Source organism: Xenopus tropicalis, chromosome 5 (assembly GCF_000004195.4).
Source record: "Xenopus tropicalis strain Nigerian chromosome 5, UCB_Xtro_10.0, whole genome shotgun sequence".
NCBI lineage: Eukaryota > Metazoa > Chordata > Amphibia > Anura > Pipidae > Xenopus > Xenopus tropicalis.
This window is the reverse complement of record NC_030681.2, coordinates 26,706,210-26,727,416: the sequence shown is the minus strand read 5'-3', so window position 1 is coordinate 26,727,416 and position 21,207 is coordinate 26,706,210. Positions and strand designations below refer to the sequence as shown.

General features: G+C 37.4%; 1 protein-coding gene across 2 annotated transcripts in view; it reads right to left on the bottom strand.

Annotated features, from left to right (window-relative positions):
- Positions 1-288: 288 nt before the first annotated feature.
- Positions 289-21,207, bottom strand: part of snap25 (synaptosome associated protein 25kDa) — a 56,821-nt gene continuing 35,902 nt past the window's right edge. The window contains exons 5-8 of one of the 2 annotated variants that reach the window (XM_031901706.1): positions 9,263-9,380; positions 5,955-6,080; positions 2,768-2,912; positions 289-1,610 (exon numbers count right to left, since the gene is read on the bottom strand). In XM_031901706.1, coding sequence (XP_031757566.1) covers positions 1,542-1,610; positions 2,768-2,912; positions 5,955-6,080; positions 9,263-9,380 — 458 coding nt within the window. In that variant the 3' untranslated portion in view covers positions 289-1,541. 2 annotated transcript variants of the gene reach the window in all.

Genomic DNA, 21,207 nt, shown 5'->3' with positions numbered 1-21,207 from the left:
TAGAAATGTGCACAGAAGCACAGCTTGCCTTGTTCCCAAACTGGATCATTTATTGTACTAAGCAAATTACGTGCTAATGAGTGAACCTCGCTCCTCCACAAAGTCACCTGTCACATTAATTAGCAAGCAAAGGGGAAACGTTTTTGTTCTGCTACAGTGTGTATTGTACATAACAATCTGTTAGCTTCGATGGCGGGGAGGCAGGAAAAGAATAGAGCAGCTTCACACGTAGGTGGAAAATAATGAGGCACGTCCAAGAGAAAAAGAAAAACATACGCACACAGCCGGCCAGATTTATATTTTTTTAATTGTTTTAAACTAGCTACAAAATGTCAATCACTTCACAAACTGACAGGAGACATAAGGAATTTAATAGTACATGCTGCAATGATATTGATATCACAGTTGGATCTAGATTTCAGTCATTTAAGATATTGTCTTAATTTATAATCTACTTAAACATCTCAGCGATTTTGGTGTGCATAGCTCTAGGTAAGCGACAGAGAACAGTACATAAAATAAACCACGTGGGGATTTAAGAGGCTAACGACTCAGTCTTTATAAAAATTACATGTCATTGTACCATTTAGATTGTAGTCATCTCCTCCAAAAGAGGATCCTCAAAAACAGTATCCAAACCCTATATTACAACCTTAAAACTTGTGTTTTTTATTTTTTTATTTTTTATATATTACCAGCAAAAAAACAAAAAAAACAAAACAAAAAAAGCTTTATATATATTTTTGCTAGAGGTGTGTGCCAAGTCTGCCCTTTGAAACAAACCAACGAACAAAAAAAAATAAATTAAAAAAGCATGATTATGTTCAAATATATCGATATATTGACAGAAAAGTGGCACTACAGCAAACTTGCTGGTTTAACATAGTCCCAACAGTGTCCAAATACTCAGCATGCTTTTTAGTTGATGTGCTACTGCCAGTGTAAGGTCTTCTTATTTTGGCATCTAAATGTCTATTTGTTTTCATGCATCAATGCATAACTCACATCACTGGTAGTGCAATGCTTAATATAGTTATATAGTTCCACGTTCTAATCATGAAATTATAACAACGGATGTTTGCGAGGAAGAACCGAGGACAGCAAGTTCGACAGCTTAGTTATCATGACATAGAGAAGGAAAAAAACGAAAGAATGGCAGTAGCTCTCTGGAATGTCACAATTTTACAAGAACAATACTGTGAAGTTCAAGGTAAACAGCACGTTTAACATTCCTACATTGTTGTCATTCAGCGAAAATCATTAAAAAAAAAAACGTTAAAAAATGAAACGAACAAATGAAAACGAATGGCATAGTGAGCTATTTCACTATATACAACCTTTGGAAAGGAAGATATCTAGAAAAGAAATAATTACAAGTATATATTTTTCTTTTTGGAAAGCTGACATACTACACAGGACAACATTTACAAGGGAGGCTGATATGTGCATGTGTGCGAACCTAGTAGGTAAATACCATGGTAAAAGCATGAATGTACTGTCTTGTGGGACAGTATCGGGAGACAGGAGCCCCACCGCTGGATCTAACCACTGCCCAGCATCTTTGTGGCATGCTTATTGGCCTCATCAATCCTGGCTTTGTTGGAATCAGCCTGGGGAGAGACAAAGAACAAGTTAGATTTATACAAATCCTATAAATCTAGAATTCTATTAATATTACAACAGGCAAAGGACAAGAACAGCATCTTATCTTCTTTAGATCAGTATCTGTTCAACGTTTATTAGAAGGTCCATATTGTTCATTGTAATGTAACTGTGAAATTGTTCTAGAATGCTCTTATTATAGATACAAAAGCCTAACATGAACATTAGTGCTTCTTGAGAGCCCTCCTGAACCACCCCAGCTTGCCCACTTGTTACTGCCCCATTCTCCTTAAATGTTGAGAAGAAGCTGAGTAGCGCAGTTGATGGGCTCCATCTTGCTCTGCTTAATCTTCTGCTGTAAGAGATGACCACTTGTTAAGACTGCAAAGATGGCACTACTTTGCTTCTTCTCAACAGGTAAGAAGAACATGGAAGTATTGGGGGCAAGTTGGTTCGGTTCAGGATCAGGAACCTTTCAAGAACAGCTTTCGTTCTCTTTTGACTATCCAACAGCAGACCAACTGAAACTGCAGAAAGTGGAGCTGGGGATTCTCTTGCTTATCTGGTAATGCATAATACACTTGACAATATGGGGCAATGGCAGATTACTTCTGTGATTTGAAAGGATGGCAGAATAATCTGTAACAAGGGTCCCTGACCAAGCCAAACTGTGACCAATGTTGGACATGTATGGCCAGAGTAAAAAGTCATCCCTTGGACTAATCCTGTGTGTGTGTTCCCAGTAGGAATGCAACGAATCTAGGATTCAACCTTCTTCAGCAGGATTTGAATTTGACCAAATCCAAAATCCCTGGCTGAACTGAATCTAAATCCTTAAAATCATGTGACTTTTGTCATGGAAGTTGAAAATTATTTACCAAATGCTGCTTGCGTGGTTCTCTTTCAATCTTTTGTAGCTTAATTTGCAAATCTTTCACAATGTCAAAAATAGTGGATTCAGTGCATCCCTAGTTCCCAGATATTAACATTTTTGGGGGGAAAGACCATGTCCCCTTTTCCAAACTGTGTACCATTGACACACAAGTTGAGGTCCTACTGGGTTAAATGCATTTAACATACTGAAAATATTTAGTTTAGTAATAAAGATAGTTTAAGAAACCAGTGATTTAGAATATGATTCCAAAAACCCATTAATCTACAGTACCTTCTCCATGATCCTGTCAATCTGGCGATTTTGTGTGTCAATCTCATTGCCCATATCAAGTGCCATATGACGAAGATTTCCAATAATGCCACTGACTTGCTCAAGGTTCTCATCCATTTCTGTTTCTCTAGCATCATTTGTTACTCTGGAAAAAAAGGAGGGAGTGGGATTAAATCAGCTGTTAGCCTGGGAGGGAGAGGGATTAGCATTTAGCAAGGGTTGAAAAACAGCAAGATAATTAAATGTTTTACTAGGCTTTGCAAGATACATGATAGAAATGCTATTGAAAGAACACATATTTGTAGCCTTTGGCTATGGATGGTTTGGACGCAATAAGCAGCAGCTAGGACTTGGTTTCTTGAATATTCTGTTACAGTTTAACTATAAAATGTGATTAAAATGCAAAAATGCATTTTTCCAGCTATTTTTCCAGGAAGTTCGATAAATTGAACATTAGTGTGAGTATGTGTTTTCAGTAGGATGTTCCATTTGCCATGGGCCAAAGAAAAACAGCAATCATATGAATGCTTGCCATACATTTTAAAGATACCCTGCACTAATGCCACACATCTGAAGATGTCCATTGAGTCAGGACTGCCTAACTGGAAGTCATTGGGCCTTCCAAGATATTTTTATGGCCTTCAGCCAGCTTGTGCGCCACAGACATTAAAGATAATCCAGGAAAAGAACATTTCACTTTTCTGATAATCCACCATCTGCTTGTAAAAAGTTGGACAGTTGGCACTAAATGATGTCACTAGCACATGTCATTGGGACGGAAATCAGTCAATCTGCAGCAAAATAATCATATAAATCTTGCATGAGTGGGAAACTAAGTTGATATTCTCTGTATCTATTTCTACAATATACTAATTAATACTGTAGTAAAGGCCTATATTATAATATTGAACCCTGATATGGATAGTAGAGAAATCTATAAGCAGATACTGTTTAGCTTCTCTATGCAGGAATCACTGAAGCATAATGGCTGAGATTTAAGACTTTTCGCTTGGACAATTAGAGCTGCAATTACACATACACTCATCCCCTATAATTATATAAAAGCAGAGAATGCGCTGACTCAGTGTTGGCTCTGCATTTTGTAACATTTCAGTGCCAAACAGAAGCCATAGTTATGTATTATGAGTAAATAAGGGTTTTATTAAATTGTTACCAAAGCTAAACACAAAAGCGATCGCACAGTCCCTACAAACTGGAACTGACTCGTCTTCCTTAATAACCAACAGTCTCCAGAGTGTTCGAGTGTCCAGGAAATTTTAGCCATTCTTTTATTATAATACTTGGGTTTCTTTAATACAGGTAAGGGACCTGTTATCCAGAATGCTCAGGACCTGGTGTTTTCATAAGGTGTCTTTTCGTACTATGGGTCTCCATTAGCGATGTGTGGGTCGAGTTTTTCTCTACCCTAAACTGCCTGTTTCCAACCTGAACCCTACCCGACCGCGCTTCTCCCCTTTGCATATGTTTTTGCAAGCGTATTGTTAAATATTGGTATTAATCGAATCCACATTCCCGGTAGCATGAGGTTATGTTATACATAACACATTTATCTGATTCACAGTGGATCTGTTGTTGGGTTGATAATTCCCAGTGATCACTGAAATTATGGACATCATTTGAAGCAGTGTAGGTGGTTCTTCATGGTGAGGGCAGTGAGGTTGGGGAATGCCCTGCTTGGTGGTAATGTTGTGATGGCAGATTCTACAAATGCCTTTAAATAATAACTATACCCCCAGAATGAATACTTAACCAACAGATAGTTTAAATTATGTTAAGTGGCTTATTAAAGAATCTCAACAAACTGGAATATATGTATATCAGTAAATATTTCCCTTTTACATCCTTTTCCTTAAACCGCCATTTGGTGATTGGCTGAGTGCTCCCTCAGAGATCAGCTGACAGGAAATAATGCAGCTCTAACTGTAACAGGAAGTAGTGTGGGAGTAAAAGACAGAACTCTGTCCATTCATTGGCTGATGGGGCCTAGCATGTATGTGTGCCTTGGCTTGTTTGTGTGCAATGTGAATCCTATGATCCCAGGGGGCGGCCCTTAATTCTTAAAATGGCATTTTCTATTTAGGATTACCCTAGGATTTCTTTATATTCTTTATTTTAATTTTTCAAATATAAACACATAAATCAGGGTGACATACATAAGAAAATGAGGGAAATAAAAGCATAAATGGTCTGTTACAGTTACCATCACCATAAGTGAACATATTAACAGCATTGCTTAAAACTCTGGTGCTTTACTGTACTTAGAACTATTTAACAAATAGTAGCGTATATTCAAGTTATATTTATAGGAAAGAGAGAAAAAAGGGGAAAGGGGTTAGGTGGGTCAGAGCACCTTGGTGATAGTAGGGTCTTATATATGTAATTAGTCGTCATGTTCTGTCAAAAGAAGTTACAATGCATTATAGCAGGCACAGGCTAATGTTCCATCTTTATGCTTTGCACATAGGGGGTCATGCCTAGGTCTGGATAGGGTTGCTAGTTGAGAGTATTTTGTTATATTCTGGTGATTCTTTGTAAAGAATCCAGGTTGTCCAGACTTTAGTGAGGTTTTCAATTGTTGGAGCCCTGGTACTCTTCCAGAGTCTAGCTATTACTGTTCTGAGTGAGAAGGCAAGAAATCCCTTTTGTTTGAAAGGTATTCGCATATTAGCTGGGGGTATAGGAAGTAGTGCTAGAGCTGGATTAGGGTGGAGATGGAGACATATCACTTTGTAAATGGTTTGGAATACTAAGGACCAAAAGGGTTGTAGGCTGGAGCAATCCCACCATATATGTTTCATCTCACACTTTTTGGGTGTTGCAGCGCCAGCACTTGTCTGATACATTGGGGAACATAGTATGTAGGATAGTCGGCCATTTGTACCATCTGGAAGCAATCTTGTAATTAGTTTCCCGCACTTTGCAAGCTGTTACCATAGTATGTGTTAAGGTAAAGCTATCTTCCCACTCCTTTTCTGTATAGGAATGGTTGAGATCTCTTTCCCATTGTTGCGTAAAGTGGGAAGGTTGCTTGCCCTTTAAGTCTAGTAAAATAGAGTAGATTGGAGAGATGGTATGAGATGGGGCATCCCTAGCTAGGCATAGATCATTTTGGCTTTTTTATAATCTGTAACAATCCTTAATAAACTGCAAAGAAGAATTGACTTACCTACGGACAAAGCCTCCACTTATGGCCATCTGCTCACGCTCATCCACAACACGAGCAGGCTGGCTTGCTACAACCCCATCCTGATTATTGCCCCAAGCCTTTTTGTAAGCATCACTGGATTTAAGCCTATGAAAGATATACTGTCAGTAACATAAAACTGAAAGACTACAAACATTACAAATCACCTTTTTTTTATGGTAACCACGGCACAAGCTGAGTCAGGCAAATGAGCTTTAGACAAGGGCATCATCATATACCGATATATATCATGAACCCAAACTAATTTGTTGTGCTGCCATGTATCAGCTGCTGAACCTATTCATTCAGTAATTCATCATAGCGGGGAGAACACATTTTTTGTTTAAACCTAAAATGGAAAACATTCAGTCTTTTGATCACATAAAAACACAAAAGACATATTGGCAGACATACATAGAACAGAACTGCCAAGGACAGTGTGTACATCACATCAACATGAACATACTCTCATACTGGTCAAGGAATTCAGCTATGTTGTTGATGAACACCATGCAATGGTTCAGTTTCCATACTGCATAGTGTATGTGAATTTCAAATTTAAATTTTCTTGGCAGATTTGAGCAAAATAAAAACAACTAGGGCAAATTTTGCTCTTTTCTCTGGTGATAATATATCGGTACTTTGGAAACAGTAACTATACATCGAGAGTTGATGTACAAACCTTTGTCAACAAAGACAAAAATTAAAATAGCCAAAAGTGAGATGGATGTGATAGAAAAACCAAGCAAGCAAATAGCGTCAATGCATAGTATTTCAAAATATGCCTTTGTTCATGCACCGGCTGCTGGCATGAAAAGGAGGTGCAGCGTTATCACCAAGCACAACTAGTTCCAGGGGTTCACTACTTGCAATGCACCCCCTGTAGCAGCTGTCACAGAGAGATGAAACCAGTCAAAAGTGGATCTTCTTTGCTGAAAATGGCTAGAATGAAGATGAAGCTCCTCAGGGATTTTACTTAGCCATAAAAAAGCCATTTTTGACTGGGTTGCTATGGCAAGAAACATTAAAATCTAGGCATGCCTGTAGTGGCAGATTTTAAAATATGGACATCTAGGACATCTTGATATTAATCTGACCAAGAAATTATTTTCCTGTTTCATTTATAGGGCTGTATTATTATACCCTTTACCATTATGTAAGCAAAACAGCCTCCCACATGGTAAAAGGACTTGTTTAATCAAAAATGTAACCTTGTCTAAAACTGTGATTGATAAGTATGACTTTTCTTCTAAAGGAATCTGTTCAGATGATTATAATCTGTGAACTACAATCCTTTGCAAATCCAAAATATTTTCATAAAATGTATTCATTCTTCACCAGTTCTACTTCTACTACTACTGAGTTTTTACAGAGGAACCTATCTCTGGAGAGAGATTTTTAGTACCTCTTGCTCAGGGATCCCCAACCTTTCTTACTCGTGAGCCACAGTCAAATGTTAAAAGACTTGGAGAGAAACACAAGCACCATAAAAGTTCATGGAGGAGCCAAATAAGGGCTAAGATTGGCTATTAGGGGCCTCTATGCACCCTATCAGCTTACAGGGGGCTTTATTTGGTAGGAAATCTTGTTTTTATTCAGCCAAACTTGCCACCAAGTCAGGAATTCAAAAATAACTAACTGGTTTGGGGGCACTGGGAGCAACATCCAAGGGGTTGGTGAGCAACATGTTGCCCTCGACCCACTGGTTGGAGATCACTGCTCTAGATTATGAGCTTGATGTCTGGTTGGGGATCACTGCTCTAGATTATGAGCTTGATGTCTGGTTTTAAAACTCTATGGATGGAAAGGAGTCTAAGTCATTCGACAATGGCAGAGGGCTAAATACAGGGCCGGAAGTAGGCACAATAGTCACAGTGTGCTACCCACTGTGCTGTGTATGTATCACTTTCTCTCAATATAAAAATTCCATATACATGCCAATGGATGATCTCTAGCTCTAATACCAACAACTAAATACAATAAAGGTGTTGTACTCTTTTTGCCAGTCAAAAAGTTACCAGGCAACACTTTTGAAATGAAACATAACAAAAGTGGCACAAAGGGTGTCAAGGATTTATTGGCTAATATCATAATCATAGCAAGCTTCCAGAACATTCCAGAAGTTCCATGGAACTTCAACTTTGAAAAAGGAAATGAAATGTTCTTAATATTTCTATGATTATCATTCTAGTTAGAAAATAAATTTTTTATGCAACTTTAGTTATGTTTCAGACTAAATAGACTAATTTGTAATACATCTCCTGACATGGAAATTCAAACTAGCAGAAAATTTAAAAGACGTTGAAGGATTTTGACCCAATCTAGAAGGAATTTAAAAATGATAGAAAGAAAAGCTATTGATAAAATATATTTTTAAAAAGGGAAAAGGGCAATGCATGCATTTACTAGGGGTGCTATAAAAACATACTTGAAATCAAAGTGTGCATTACAATAAAGTCTATTCATTGTCCAAAGTTTATTTTTATGGTATTTGGACTGAATATGCTATTCATTAAAAGCAAACCAATTATAATGTAATTAGGAAAAGTCCAAAACAGCTTTGAGAGTTGCTGTCATGCAAGGACTATAGAATGATCACATTTCAACATTTCCATTAGTGCACTATGTCAACAAATATACCTATGCATTAAACTGAAAAATATTGTGACAAAATAAAGGTAAAGGATACAAATTTGTTAAAGAACAAGGTTTCGGATAATCCAAATATAATTTTTTTTGCATTTTGCTTTACATCTATTCCATAGATAGAATGAAATATAGATAATTTGTACACCAGTTTAAGAAATGTTGAAATTTGTGTAGGTCATTAGGAGGGAGCTATGCAACTCTCACTGCAGTATGCCTGATTTTAATATGTCTAGTCCTCGTCGAGTTGCATATTCTATGAGATGAATGCATAACTACTGATCTCTCTGCATGCCACATGCTCATCCTGCCCATGTGCCTAGCAGGGATGATCTTTGCAAGGCAAGAATATCAGCCTTGGGTGCTCAAAGACTTAGGCAGGCAGCACCTACTTGTTACATGGACAGACACAAAGACCACAGAATTTTCCTAGGTCCGTCAAATTCTTTTCTGCTTCTTTCATGTCCTTATTGATTTGTTCCATTCCCTCCTCGATGCGTTCCAGTTGTTCTGATTAAATACAAGCATTATATCCCCACAGAATGAAGCAGATGGAAAAGGACAAAGAAGAAAGACAAAAACTTCAGACATTCACTGTGACAAAAACTGGACACCACAGAGCAGAGTGGGTACCCAGTACCTACTTGTTACAAGGACATATGAAAAGGCCACAGCATTTCCCTAAATCTTTTAAATTTTTCTCAGCCTCCTTCATGTCTTGGTTGATATGGTTCATGCCTTCTTCAACACGATCAAGTTGTTCTGGTCAGGACAAAGGGATGACAGTGTGGAATGAATTTAAATTTGTCTTCAACAGAACATGATAAAGGACTATGTTTAACGGAACTGTAACGGTATCTCAATGCATTACTGGGAATGATGCATTGCTGTTCAAGAAGATGTAGATCTGGGATGCCTTTAAATGGGAAAAAATGTTTCGAAAAGAACAAAATCTGGGAGGGAGGCGAAAATATGATCTGTGGTGGCTTTCAAGGAGTTCCTTTAACATGGAGGGATGATGTATGGATAGTCTGCTTTCTGGCTAAAGGCTAAAAACAATTATAATGACAAACACATTTAACAACATCTACATAAAGAACTGCCCATGGATTGATTTTTTTTTAAAAAAAAGCATTAATTTCCTAGAAGAGAAATCAAGTAGTTAGTTGTTTTTATTAATACGCTGGAAAGGTTATTATCGTAACTTGAGGCTTCATGTTGATTTTATAAGTCATTACCAACATAAAGATTATATCGACACTGGTATCTTGTTGTAACAATGCTTTCAGTGTCGGACTGAGACCCCAGGGGCCCAGCAGAAAACCTTGGACCATAGGCCCACTTTCTAAACTACCATTCCTCCTCTCCCCCCTCACCTTTATTGTCCAAGTCTCTTTTCTCTATCCTTCTCTGTTTCCCATACAGAAATATGGAATGGACCATGCAATTGGTCAAACAGTTAGAAGCAAGAGAGCCCACTGACACCTGGGCCCACCAGGAGTTTTCCTGGTATCCTGGTGGGGCAATCTGTCAACTCGGACAGATCAAAAGAGCAAACAAAGATCTTGTTATAACCTAAACCTAAATGAGTTCCCTTTACCTTCTTATACCTTTATTATACAGTTCCTATAATATGATTAGTGGGTTATGGTGAAGTTATAGATCTCCATAGTATCACTAGGACACTGCCCATGGATAGATACTATTAGTGGGTCTTGATTCTCTGTAACTTCTCTATTAATTATGCAATAAAAACAAAATCAATTCATTCTGTGATGTTAATTGCTATTTAAATGAATCTTCACATTGTTTTAAATTAAAGAGAAAAGCAAAAGGCCAATAGTCTATGAATCTTTCAAAAATGTCTTTCTGTACCCATTTAAAGGGTAGCTTGAAGGAAAATGTGAAGATTATAGGACAAAATAGCACTTCACCTTACCATATTTATATTTCATTAAAATGGAAAATAGATTGTTATGAAATGTAAGGCCATTCTAGAGTATGCAATACAGTTTTGGACTCCAGTATAAAAAAGGACATTATAGGACTAAAGAGAGTACAGAGATGGGCAACAATATAAATATAATAGGGGATCTCAGTTGTGACGAAAGGTTGGCCAAGTTGGGATTGTTTACATTGTAGAAGAAAAGATTAAAGGAAAAGGAAAGCAACCCCTCCACATTATGATCTTCTTTGCTAAGTTATGGAAGGTGTGTATGTACAATAGAGTGTAAAGCTGAACTTGCTTTTTGACTGCACATGTGTCAGCCTGGGGCAACAGAAGAATAAAGAAGCGGAAGAAGAAGATCACTAAATACAGAAGTACCCCAGGCCGGTGCAGTTTTATGCTAACAGGAGTATTGCCCCAGGGGTATTAGGTAAGCTTTTATAATCACTGGGGGTGTTTAACATTTGGTCCTCCCTCCCAGTGAGTTTAACATTACTAGTCCTTTAAGGAGGATATCTGCTTCCCTTTTCATTAGAAGAATGTGGCTTTTGTCACGCAATGTTTCCCATTTCCAGAGAGAATGCACAACTAATCCAAAGCAATATGTCCGGATAAGATTGGCTGCCTATTTTTGTGAAAAATATACCGTATCAAGACTGAAGAGGGAATTTGTTCACCTTCTGATGCTAAATGATCATATCATCAGAGGATTTTTTCCCTCAGAGTTGGCCAACAGGTTGAACTTGATGGACATGTATCTTTTTTATTCTGAGCTGCTACGTATAATAACTATATAACTAGGACTTTAACAACCCCAATGGCATTAAAAATAAGAGAATGACAGATGCTAAGTTGAATTTTAGCACAAATGTATGCAAGGCATGTTCAGAAAGACTGCATTAGAAATAGCAGAAACATCAAATGACAAAAACCACACATGCCCTAAATACGTCACTTAAAATAGGACCAAAGTATTGCTCAGCAGCCAGCACTGCCATTTTACGAGCCATGAAATTAAATGACAAATTCAAAATAGGTTATCTAATTCTGGTAAATAATTATAAAGGACTGCAACGAAGCATAAAATCGGTAAATGCTGACAAGCAACAGCAAAAGTAGCAGTTAGGGCTCATTTTAAAAGCACAGCACATATGTCTGGGGATATTCGCCTGCAGCTTTAAATATAGAACATCTGCTTCCATTTATCTGGGTTTCAGTGCAATTTTTCAGCTCTTGTCCAAGATCTGCTAATGTTAAATACAGGAAGGTGTCAAAGCCAAAACTTCTAAAGGTACGAAGGCAATTCTGGCAAATAATTATTTCTGTCATTTATAATCCAAATACTCCAAAACTAAACACAAATATTCTATATTTAGTTGAAATAAAGTAAAAAGTAGTCTCCAATAAAATTAGTCTTTTTCTTTTCCATGTTACGGTTCAAGAGGGTATCAAAGGTTTATGCTATCATGAAATAATTATTTAAAGATGTTAATTATGCATTTTAAAAGATACAAAGGTTTAATTACACCCCCTCCCTTCTTCTGCTTTGGGGCTGAGGCTTCATCTGGTTTCTCTGACAGCATAGCAAATTCTATGTGCTTGAGTATGCTCCTTTAGCAGCAATACAAACTAAATGGTTGTTTTTCTATCTTCCAACATATACTGTAGATACTGCAAAGGACAAATTGGAATAAGGCCGTGCCCCAATTTGTACATAACTACAAGAGCAGGAGTCCAAATCGACTGCACCATGGAGATTATCAGGTCATTCTGTCAGAAAAACAACATATTTTGCAATATTTTCCCTTACAAAGTGGAATTTTTATTTTGAAAAAGCCCAGGTGTAAGCCATTCTGCAAGTCTGCACCTTTCTAGCCATTAAAAAACAAGAGTTTGCATCTAAAACATTTCCAGATCAATTCACCCTAAAGTTAATGTTAAGTTAAGATAATATGCAATTGGTCTTGCTTTTCCTTTTTTTGAGTGGTTTTTGAATTATTTAACATTTTTATCCTGAGCTACCATGTTCCGGTTGTCAGCCAGATAACATTTTAAATTGGAAAATGGAAAAAAGCAAAACTGAAAGGCAAATGAATACTATAAAATATTAAGATTAATTAAAAAGTGGCAAAGGGCCATTGTATAATATACTAGAAAATAACTGAAAGGTGAAAAAGACCTATTTAACCTATCTGGGATATAAGGATGATACACTGTGTGCTGTAGAGAAGTACTGTGATGCCCCCAAACACACAATAAGGCTTGCATTTACGCTGTTTTTAAATTAATATTGAGCCCGCAGGCAATAACAATGCATGACATCTACCAAGCATGTTTAGTTAAAATCGACAAAATTCAATGTTTATCGGATTTTCAACATTGTACAAAATGACTGTTTATTGCTGTATTTTCTTGAAATGAACAGATATCTAGGCCGTTATATTACTTGGGTCTACCTAGGTACATGATCATTAGATGTGTTATGGTTACCGTCACTAGCACTAACAATTCCTATTTGCACAATTCCGGATTTTGTTTTGGATTTGGTCCAATCTGAGCCTTTTTTAACAGGATTCGGATTCAGCCAAAACCAAGAGCCTGGCCAAACTGAATCACTTATTTCTACCTGCAATCCACCAATTTCCGGCAGCACAGAGGTTTCAGAATTTGGTTTGGTATTCGCCCAAATACATTAAGGAGGATTCGGCTTAATACAACACAGGTGGGTTCAATGCATACCTAATACTGACTATACCACAAAAGAAAGACAAAGCAGCAACAATAAAATACAGAAAATCAAGTTATACACTTCCATGGTAAGGAAATACCATAATCGTGCCGTCCAAAAGCTTGACTGTCTGTATAATTATTCAAAGTAGCCCTTCAAAGATAACCCTTTAATCGCAGATAGTTGTCCAATTCCAATTTTTATGCTAGAATTCAGTAGAGTTGGATGTTGTAGGACCACAAGTCTCAAGATTCAGCAGTTAACTTTGCACCATCGGTATGTTGCTTCAGGTGCGCCATAAAATGGAATAAAGAGGCAATACGGTGAAGTGATGTCCTGTACACATGTACATATTGAGTTAGAGCTCTGGTACAAGGGTGTGTACCAGGGGCCAAGTATGCCGTGCCAGTTTATACAGGTAGGTTACAGATGGACTCTCAGGAGATGTTGGTGGAGGAAGAGTCCATGTCACTGGGTGGCTGAGTAGCATCTTCTATAATCTCTATTCTAAATGAAGGAAATTTCTCTGCTACAGATACCCACCGAGAACCTGTTTAAAAAACCCCTTTTGGGTACCAGTATATTTTTCTGTACTTTTTTTTCCCAGAGCTTATTACGCATACGATCACGACTCACAATACGCATCTGGGGCTGCCCATCGTGTAACAGCTACACATTATTGTTACACTTTTAAAACTGAAGGGGTGTTTATCATTATGGGTAATTAAATTGTCAGCTATAGAATGAATAACAATAGGAAAGTGACAACTGTGCACGTCCCGTGTGAATGCAACCACACAGAAGGGAAAACAAGAGAAAGATACTACCCTACCAGCTTCATTAATCTGGTTATTGTACAGTGTTACATTAGTGGATCAAGAACAACTGCATTTCGATGATTTATTCACCCAAATTGGCCCTGTTACATTAAACACTAGCAAATGAACGTGGCTTATTAAAAAGAGCAGAAGGGTAGAATTAACATATAGCAGCAAATTATTTACAACCCCCAATAAGAGCAAATATTGACATATGTTCAAAGCAGTATTTCCTGTAACGGTATCCATACTGTGCAGCACTGACCTGTAACTCCATACTTCACAATTCTGATATTATAAATTGCTACAAATCAATATTTCATTTCTTCTAGGTTGCAGGCTTACAGGCAAAGGTTTGGATGTGAGATGGACAGAATATGCTGTATATTCTCTTTCCTTCTGTCCGCTTGTATTGGTGTTGCTGATACCTGCTGCTCTTCAGCCATGATGTATCCACTGTATCTTCAATGGACATCATCCACTGCAACACTCCATTGAAGCAATGGTACAAAGGTATGTAAGCTCCAGAGAGGCAGTTGCTAGCCAGAGGCTCTGTTTTCTGTTTACAACTTACAAAGGGTTTTCAAAGGATTGAGCTAGATGTTACTAGACATAGAATTACTGGTCCAGTCCACATTTTGGATCAGATATTCCACAGAAAGCTTCTCCTGTGGATTCTCTCGCTTTGTAGAACATATAGTAGGAATGATACCTGTCTATGGTAGGAACTCCCACTGGGGCTGTCTGCCACTGTAACAAGCAGAGGGAATGATTAAGTGCAAAGACAGGAGGCAGAGCAATCCCCCTAAGAATCATCAGTTGAAGTGAGAGCACAGGTGAGCCCGAACATTATTGTTATGTTGTGGCCCACAAGGGGCCCAGCTTAATAAGCAAACTTGCTGAGCGTATAGGTAGCGTCCAGAGGGCTGGAGATATGTTTACAATTTATGTATGTTTTGTATATTTAGGTGGTCACCCATGTGTCTCAACAAATTGCCTTCAAATTTAACAAAGTGTCTCTTGATGATCCTCAGGCTTACAGAACGTGGCACATTCAGCTTGCTAAATGCTATGCAAGATATAAGATATATCCGAGAGCTGCTTCTCCCTCCCAGTCTCAGATATATATTTTATGTATGTACATAATGCAGTCTTTTTAATAAAGCAAGTATTATAGATGCCTTGCATATCATTTTTATTCAAAAGACTGGGTTTTTTTTGTGCATGATCATATCTGCAGGAATGGATTTAGTGGCTTTCAGACTTCATTGCACTACTGTTGTTCTATATTAAATAATTTTTCATTTGCGCTAGCCTTACAACAAATCTTAAACCAGCCTTAAATCTTTATAATGTGACCTTCCCTTTGGCATGTTTCATTACTTCGAAAAGTCCAGTGAGCTGAAGAGAAAGCAATTTATCATAGACTTGTTAATGAACCGAAGCAGTCTCGCTTTTCTCTCTGACCTTGCAGCCTGTCACATCCGTAAGAGACCATCCAGCAGAAAGTCTCAGCGCTAGCCCCCCGCAGCTTTTGCTATTGCACACTTGGTCATATTTGGTGATTTTCAGCCAGTTTAAATTCTCCAGGATCAAAAGTGCCAATTCAGCCATAGGGCTACCACTGCATTATTCCAGTGTCTCGGCAGTGAGTAGAATACAATGGAGTGGCTCTTCATTTACTCAATGAGACTTCATTAGCCGGTGCTCAGAAAGCAAGGTTGTGCTTTAGCACTGGCTACTGAGGGATACAGTGAGTGCCTCATAATTGCCGGGAGCACATTGGTAGCAGCAAGGGATGAGAGTACCTCTTTAATTAGGCTCAGTAAGTTCTTGTACCATAGAGCTTAGTTCCATGGCCAGTGCCAGTGTATTTCTTACAACCAAAAACATCAGTCACTGATTGGTCTACTTGCCATAGATGATAATGGCAACCACTCGTCACCGCAGTATAATTCTTTCTTGCACACACTGTAACATATACCATGAAGAACTGGAGTCTACTAGAGCACAAAGAAGGATGGAGGCACACACATTCCTCATGGTGGGCCAGATAAAGCCCTACATGGTTTAATAGCTGACTGCAAGGAAACCCACTTAACTTCTTATTAACATTTATATTCAGCAAACATTCTAGAACCTCTCCCTGCTAAATTTATGTATATTTATGGTTAACTATCTATGCTATTTTTGGCTACTTTGGAAGGGCCCATGGCCATTCATACCTTCTGGCCAATGCTAGCATATTAAATGCAGTGTATGTAATAAGCAGATCTTTGGATAGTGTTTTTTGTAAATAACATGGTCAGTACAAGAATTCCACTTTAGGGGGTGACAAATCTCCCTGTGTGCCATAACCCTTAATTTGTGTTTAATAAGTCCACAATATTCTTTCAAAATATATCTCTCAAAAACCATGGATATATATATATATATATACATACACATGGGATAGGCATTTGTCAAATTCCTTTAGTTACATAGTAAGTAGTAGTAAGTAGTTAGTAATGTTTACTAATAAAACTTACCCTGGAACCATTTATATGGTTGTGGTAATTATTAATATAGAGACAGTGATCCTTAGTAATTGTGTGGGAGTGCAATATTGCATTACTGGTTAGAGGGCCACTACTGCTTAAAAGATCACTGTGAATCTCATGTATTTAATGCTTACTTTCTATTCATACATTGTGTTCTATTAACATTTTTTAATGATTTTCAAGTTTCCTAAAAGACAAGGCTGGTAATATATTGCATAGATGAAAGTGGCCTAGTGCAACAGGCATTACTACACATCAGTATCAAAGCATGCATTATTTAAGAACAATTGTACATTTCATAAAAGCGGGGCTGAAAAACAATAGCACTTGAAAGGCTTTTAACACTGAAATGAGTCACAGTAAGAGTCACGTAAGACATAGGCTTTGCTCTGTAAGATGTTTTATTATATGCATCACTGAGGAATAGTGGTAGTCACACATATTTTTGCCGGCAGTCACAGGAGAAAATGATAAGGAAATTTAATTATGGAAAATGTTAGGGCAAGGAGAGCACAAATCCATCACAAAGACCTTTACACTGGAGATCATTATTTTCCCTTAGCTCCTTAAACAAGCAGTAACATCCAAAGTACATTAGGAATTCGGAATAAGATTGTTCCATCTGGAGAGAAGTTGGTTAAGGCTAGTAGAATTTTTACCCAAAGAGGTTACTTGGGTTTTATGGTTATTGCTTATTCATAGTTTGTGTTTTGATGAAACTAAACTGTGTTTGGGAAAGGTATAAGCTTCTACATTAACCATTTATTATACATTTACTGGCTTTTAACTATTAATCCCCCACACACCATTTTATGCTCTTTCCTTATTTACTAGATGAAAGGTCCTCCTTCTCTGGTATTTCCAGCCTAATAAACTGTTTGGTGCAGAGAAATCTACAAGGTGGCTCACAGCTGCACAGTAAAAGTGCTGCAATCAACCTCAATAAATATTTATTTAGGAATATTTAGATTATGTTGAATTTTGTACAATATGTTTTTAATTTACTATTCTTTCTCAATGATGTTTAATGTAATGCTATATAAATAAAGCATCATTGTAATAAACCAAAGTCATATAAAATCCTAAATGACTCAGTGTGATTTATACCCAAAGTAATGTATAAAGGATACCTAGTTACTATTAAGAACTGTATTTGATGAGCATGATATAAAGTATGGTTATTTTTAAAACAAAAGTAACAACTGGGGATACATATGGGTCTGAATGGTGCAGCTCCTTGGTGCCACCAAACATTAGCATTGGAGGTCAGAATAATAATCTCACAATCTTCAGTAAAAGCTAAATAACTAAATAAGTAAATAACTGTGAAATGAGAGTTTGGAGATAGTGTCCATTTGAAGAGTGTTAATATAACCAATATGACATAGAAGGAGTCTAGAGAAGGGCAACTAGGTCCATAAAGACAATATAAGATTTCAGTTATGAAGACTGGCTGGTTAGTAAGGAATATTTCTATTTCAGAACTAGGTGCTTAATAGGTATATGTTGGCTAAGTATTTATCCATTAGGTGCCATACAGAAGACTCCATAACTGTGAATACAAGAATAAAGTTTCTAGAGGCCACATAGGCATCCAGTGACACAAGAAGAAAGGTTTGTTTTATTTACAGTGAGAATTATCTCCTCCTTTTTGTCAACCTGAACTACTAAATACAATTATATATGCTTATATTTGCAGTGATTTCCTCTGCAACAAAAATTGGGTTTTCCAAAATGTATCATAAAGAAGATAAGATACTTTTTCTTCAGGGGGTCGAGGGTTATTAATTGTAAAAACAAGTGACAATTTCATAGATGCCATAACTATAATCAGATTTCTTTCTAGTACGGGTATGGGATCGCTTATCCGGAAACCTGTTATCCCGTTCCGAATTACGCAAAGGCCATCCTTCATAGGCTCCATTATAAGCAAATAATTCAAATTTTTAGAAATGATTTCCTTTTTCTCTGTAATAATAAAACAGTACCTTGTACTTGTTCCCAACTAAGATATAATTACCCCTTATTGGGGGCAGAACAGCCCTATTGGGTTTATTTAATGGTTAAATGATTCCCTTTTCTCTGTAATAATAAAACAGTACCTGTACTTGTTCCCAACTAAGATATAATTAATCCTTATTGGGGGCAAAACAAGCCTATTGGGTTTATTCCATATTTAAAGGAAAAATAAAGTCAAAGTCACTTGGGGGTGCCAAAATGTTAGGCACCCCCAAGTGACTTTGACCGCCTACCTTTTACCCCGGGCTGGTGCCCCTGTGAGGAAGGAACAGCACCAGCCCGGGGTAGCTGCCGGCGCTTCCTTTTCCTGATTCGCTGCGCGCGCATGCGCAGTAGAGTGAAAAGCCGAACTTAAATGTTAAAGTCGGCTTTTCACTCTACTGCGCATGCGCCCACCGCTGGCACTCAGGAAAAGGAAGCCAGGAAGACGGAAGCGCTGCGCTCCAGGTGCCCCGGGCTGGTGCTGTTTTCTCCTAACAGGGGCACCAGCCCGGGGTACGAGGTAAGCGGTTAAAGTCACTTGGGGGTGCCTAACATTTTGGCACCCCCAAGTGACTTTGACTTTCGTTTCCCTTTAAGTAGACTTAAGTTATGGAGATCCAAATTACAGAAAGATCCCTTATCTGGAAAACCCCAGGTCCCGAGCATTTTGGATAACAGGTCCAATACCTGTATTAACTTTGCAAGGTTTTTCTTAGGGCACCAATTTCTGGTTTAATTCTTAAAACCCCACTCAGTGATGCCCACATAATATTTGTGTGGACTGAAAAAAATGATGTGCATTGTTCTTCAGTATGCCACATTTGTATGTTTTTGTAGGGATTGCTAAGCATGAAAATCAGTTTGTAGAAGAATCTGACTCTAGAACATTTCTGTACGAATTGCATCGTGTACATGAAGTTTAGTAAATAATTTATTAGAATGAGTTTTCATTCATATCCAATAGTTTTGTGTCATCAAGGGAGTTTATATAATGCATAACTAATAATACTATGTAGGAGCACAAGGCATCATTATACAGATGTGCCAATAGCCCTTTCTTTCTGGAATATAATTACACTTACGTGTAGAGTTACTAAGCCTCTTAGCATTCAATGTAAATATGCACTACTTGTGGTTCAAATAAGGCATTTTAATACCCAGTAACATAATTCTGTTTTCCAAAGACCATGGTGCTATCTTAAGGCTAAAGGACAAGCAGAATGACTTCAAGGTCACAGCTGATTCCATAGGAAAGATTAATAGTGATGTGACAGAGCCATCTGATTTAAAGTTCCAGTAAAACCAACAATAAAAGGGGTTTGTATGCATTTATATATAGTGCACTGGTGTCCAGAGCTTGTATACAATTGTTTATATTAATAAGCTATATACGCAGCAGCTCAGGCAGAAACTAGGCTAAAGGACACACATTTACATTATTACATAGATTTGACTTCATGTACAATACAATAGGTAGTGGCCATAGTGCCTTTCATGGCTCTCCATGGAACTATAGAATGAAATATAAATTAGAGCTTTTGTTAATATTTTGCTCTTTGGAGTATGTTTTAGTTTTATGTATTTTCTTTTTTTGTATATTTAAAGGTTGATATTTAATGCCACCAATTTTACTCTGAGCATAACACTGAACATAAAGTATACCATTGATATAATAATGATGCTGGAGAATAGCAAAGTTAAGCTTTATATAGCTAAAAACATTTTTAAATGAATGGTATCATTATGAAACATGATAATCCTACGTCCCATTTAAATTGCATATTTTTGGGGATTCAGCTGCTACTGTATGTATATCTATGCCTTTCTGATATAGTGTAACTGAAACCAAGTATACACAGACCCAATGAAGGATGTAAGAATGATAAAAAGAATATGGCAATACAAAGTTTAAGCAGATAATCTGGGGAGAAAGCTGGGGAAAATCTTGAAGAGAAACCTGATAAAAATCTCCAACACATAATGGGAAGGACATAGCTATACAGTTGTCTCACGTGGATATATTGATGATGTTTGCTTAATAGCTGTTACCCTAAAGGTTTGTGAAACCTGTCACTAAAACATCTCCTGCCTTTTAATGGTACACTGGACAATACTGTATATTATTTATGAGTTCTGTTCCAAGAAGCTGTTTCCCTCGGCACTGGCTCCAAATAGGCTGCTTTTTAATAAATAAAACATGCAGCCATCCTGAACTAATAACATTCAATGAGAATTTTCTGTTTTTGCTTTTTTTAAATAATGTGGAATGTTGTGATACAGCCCATTTTATTTAGTTCATTTAGAGGCATAGTTGGAGGGTCAGAATAATGGAGATCCTATCACTAATGCAACCATAAAAATCAATACTCATTATTCAGGTTCCCACAGATTCCAACACATACAAGGTCAAAAAGACCAAAAGAGTCTCTGATGTTGCCCTTGACTTCACTTGACATCACTGCAGCAAATACATCCCTTTTTCAATAAAGATGTGGGCCAAATAAGAAAAAAGACTTGTGAAAGTGGATACCCAAAACCAAAATACATTCATAAT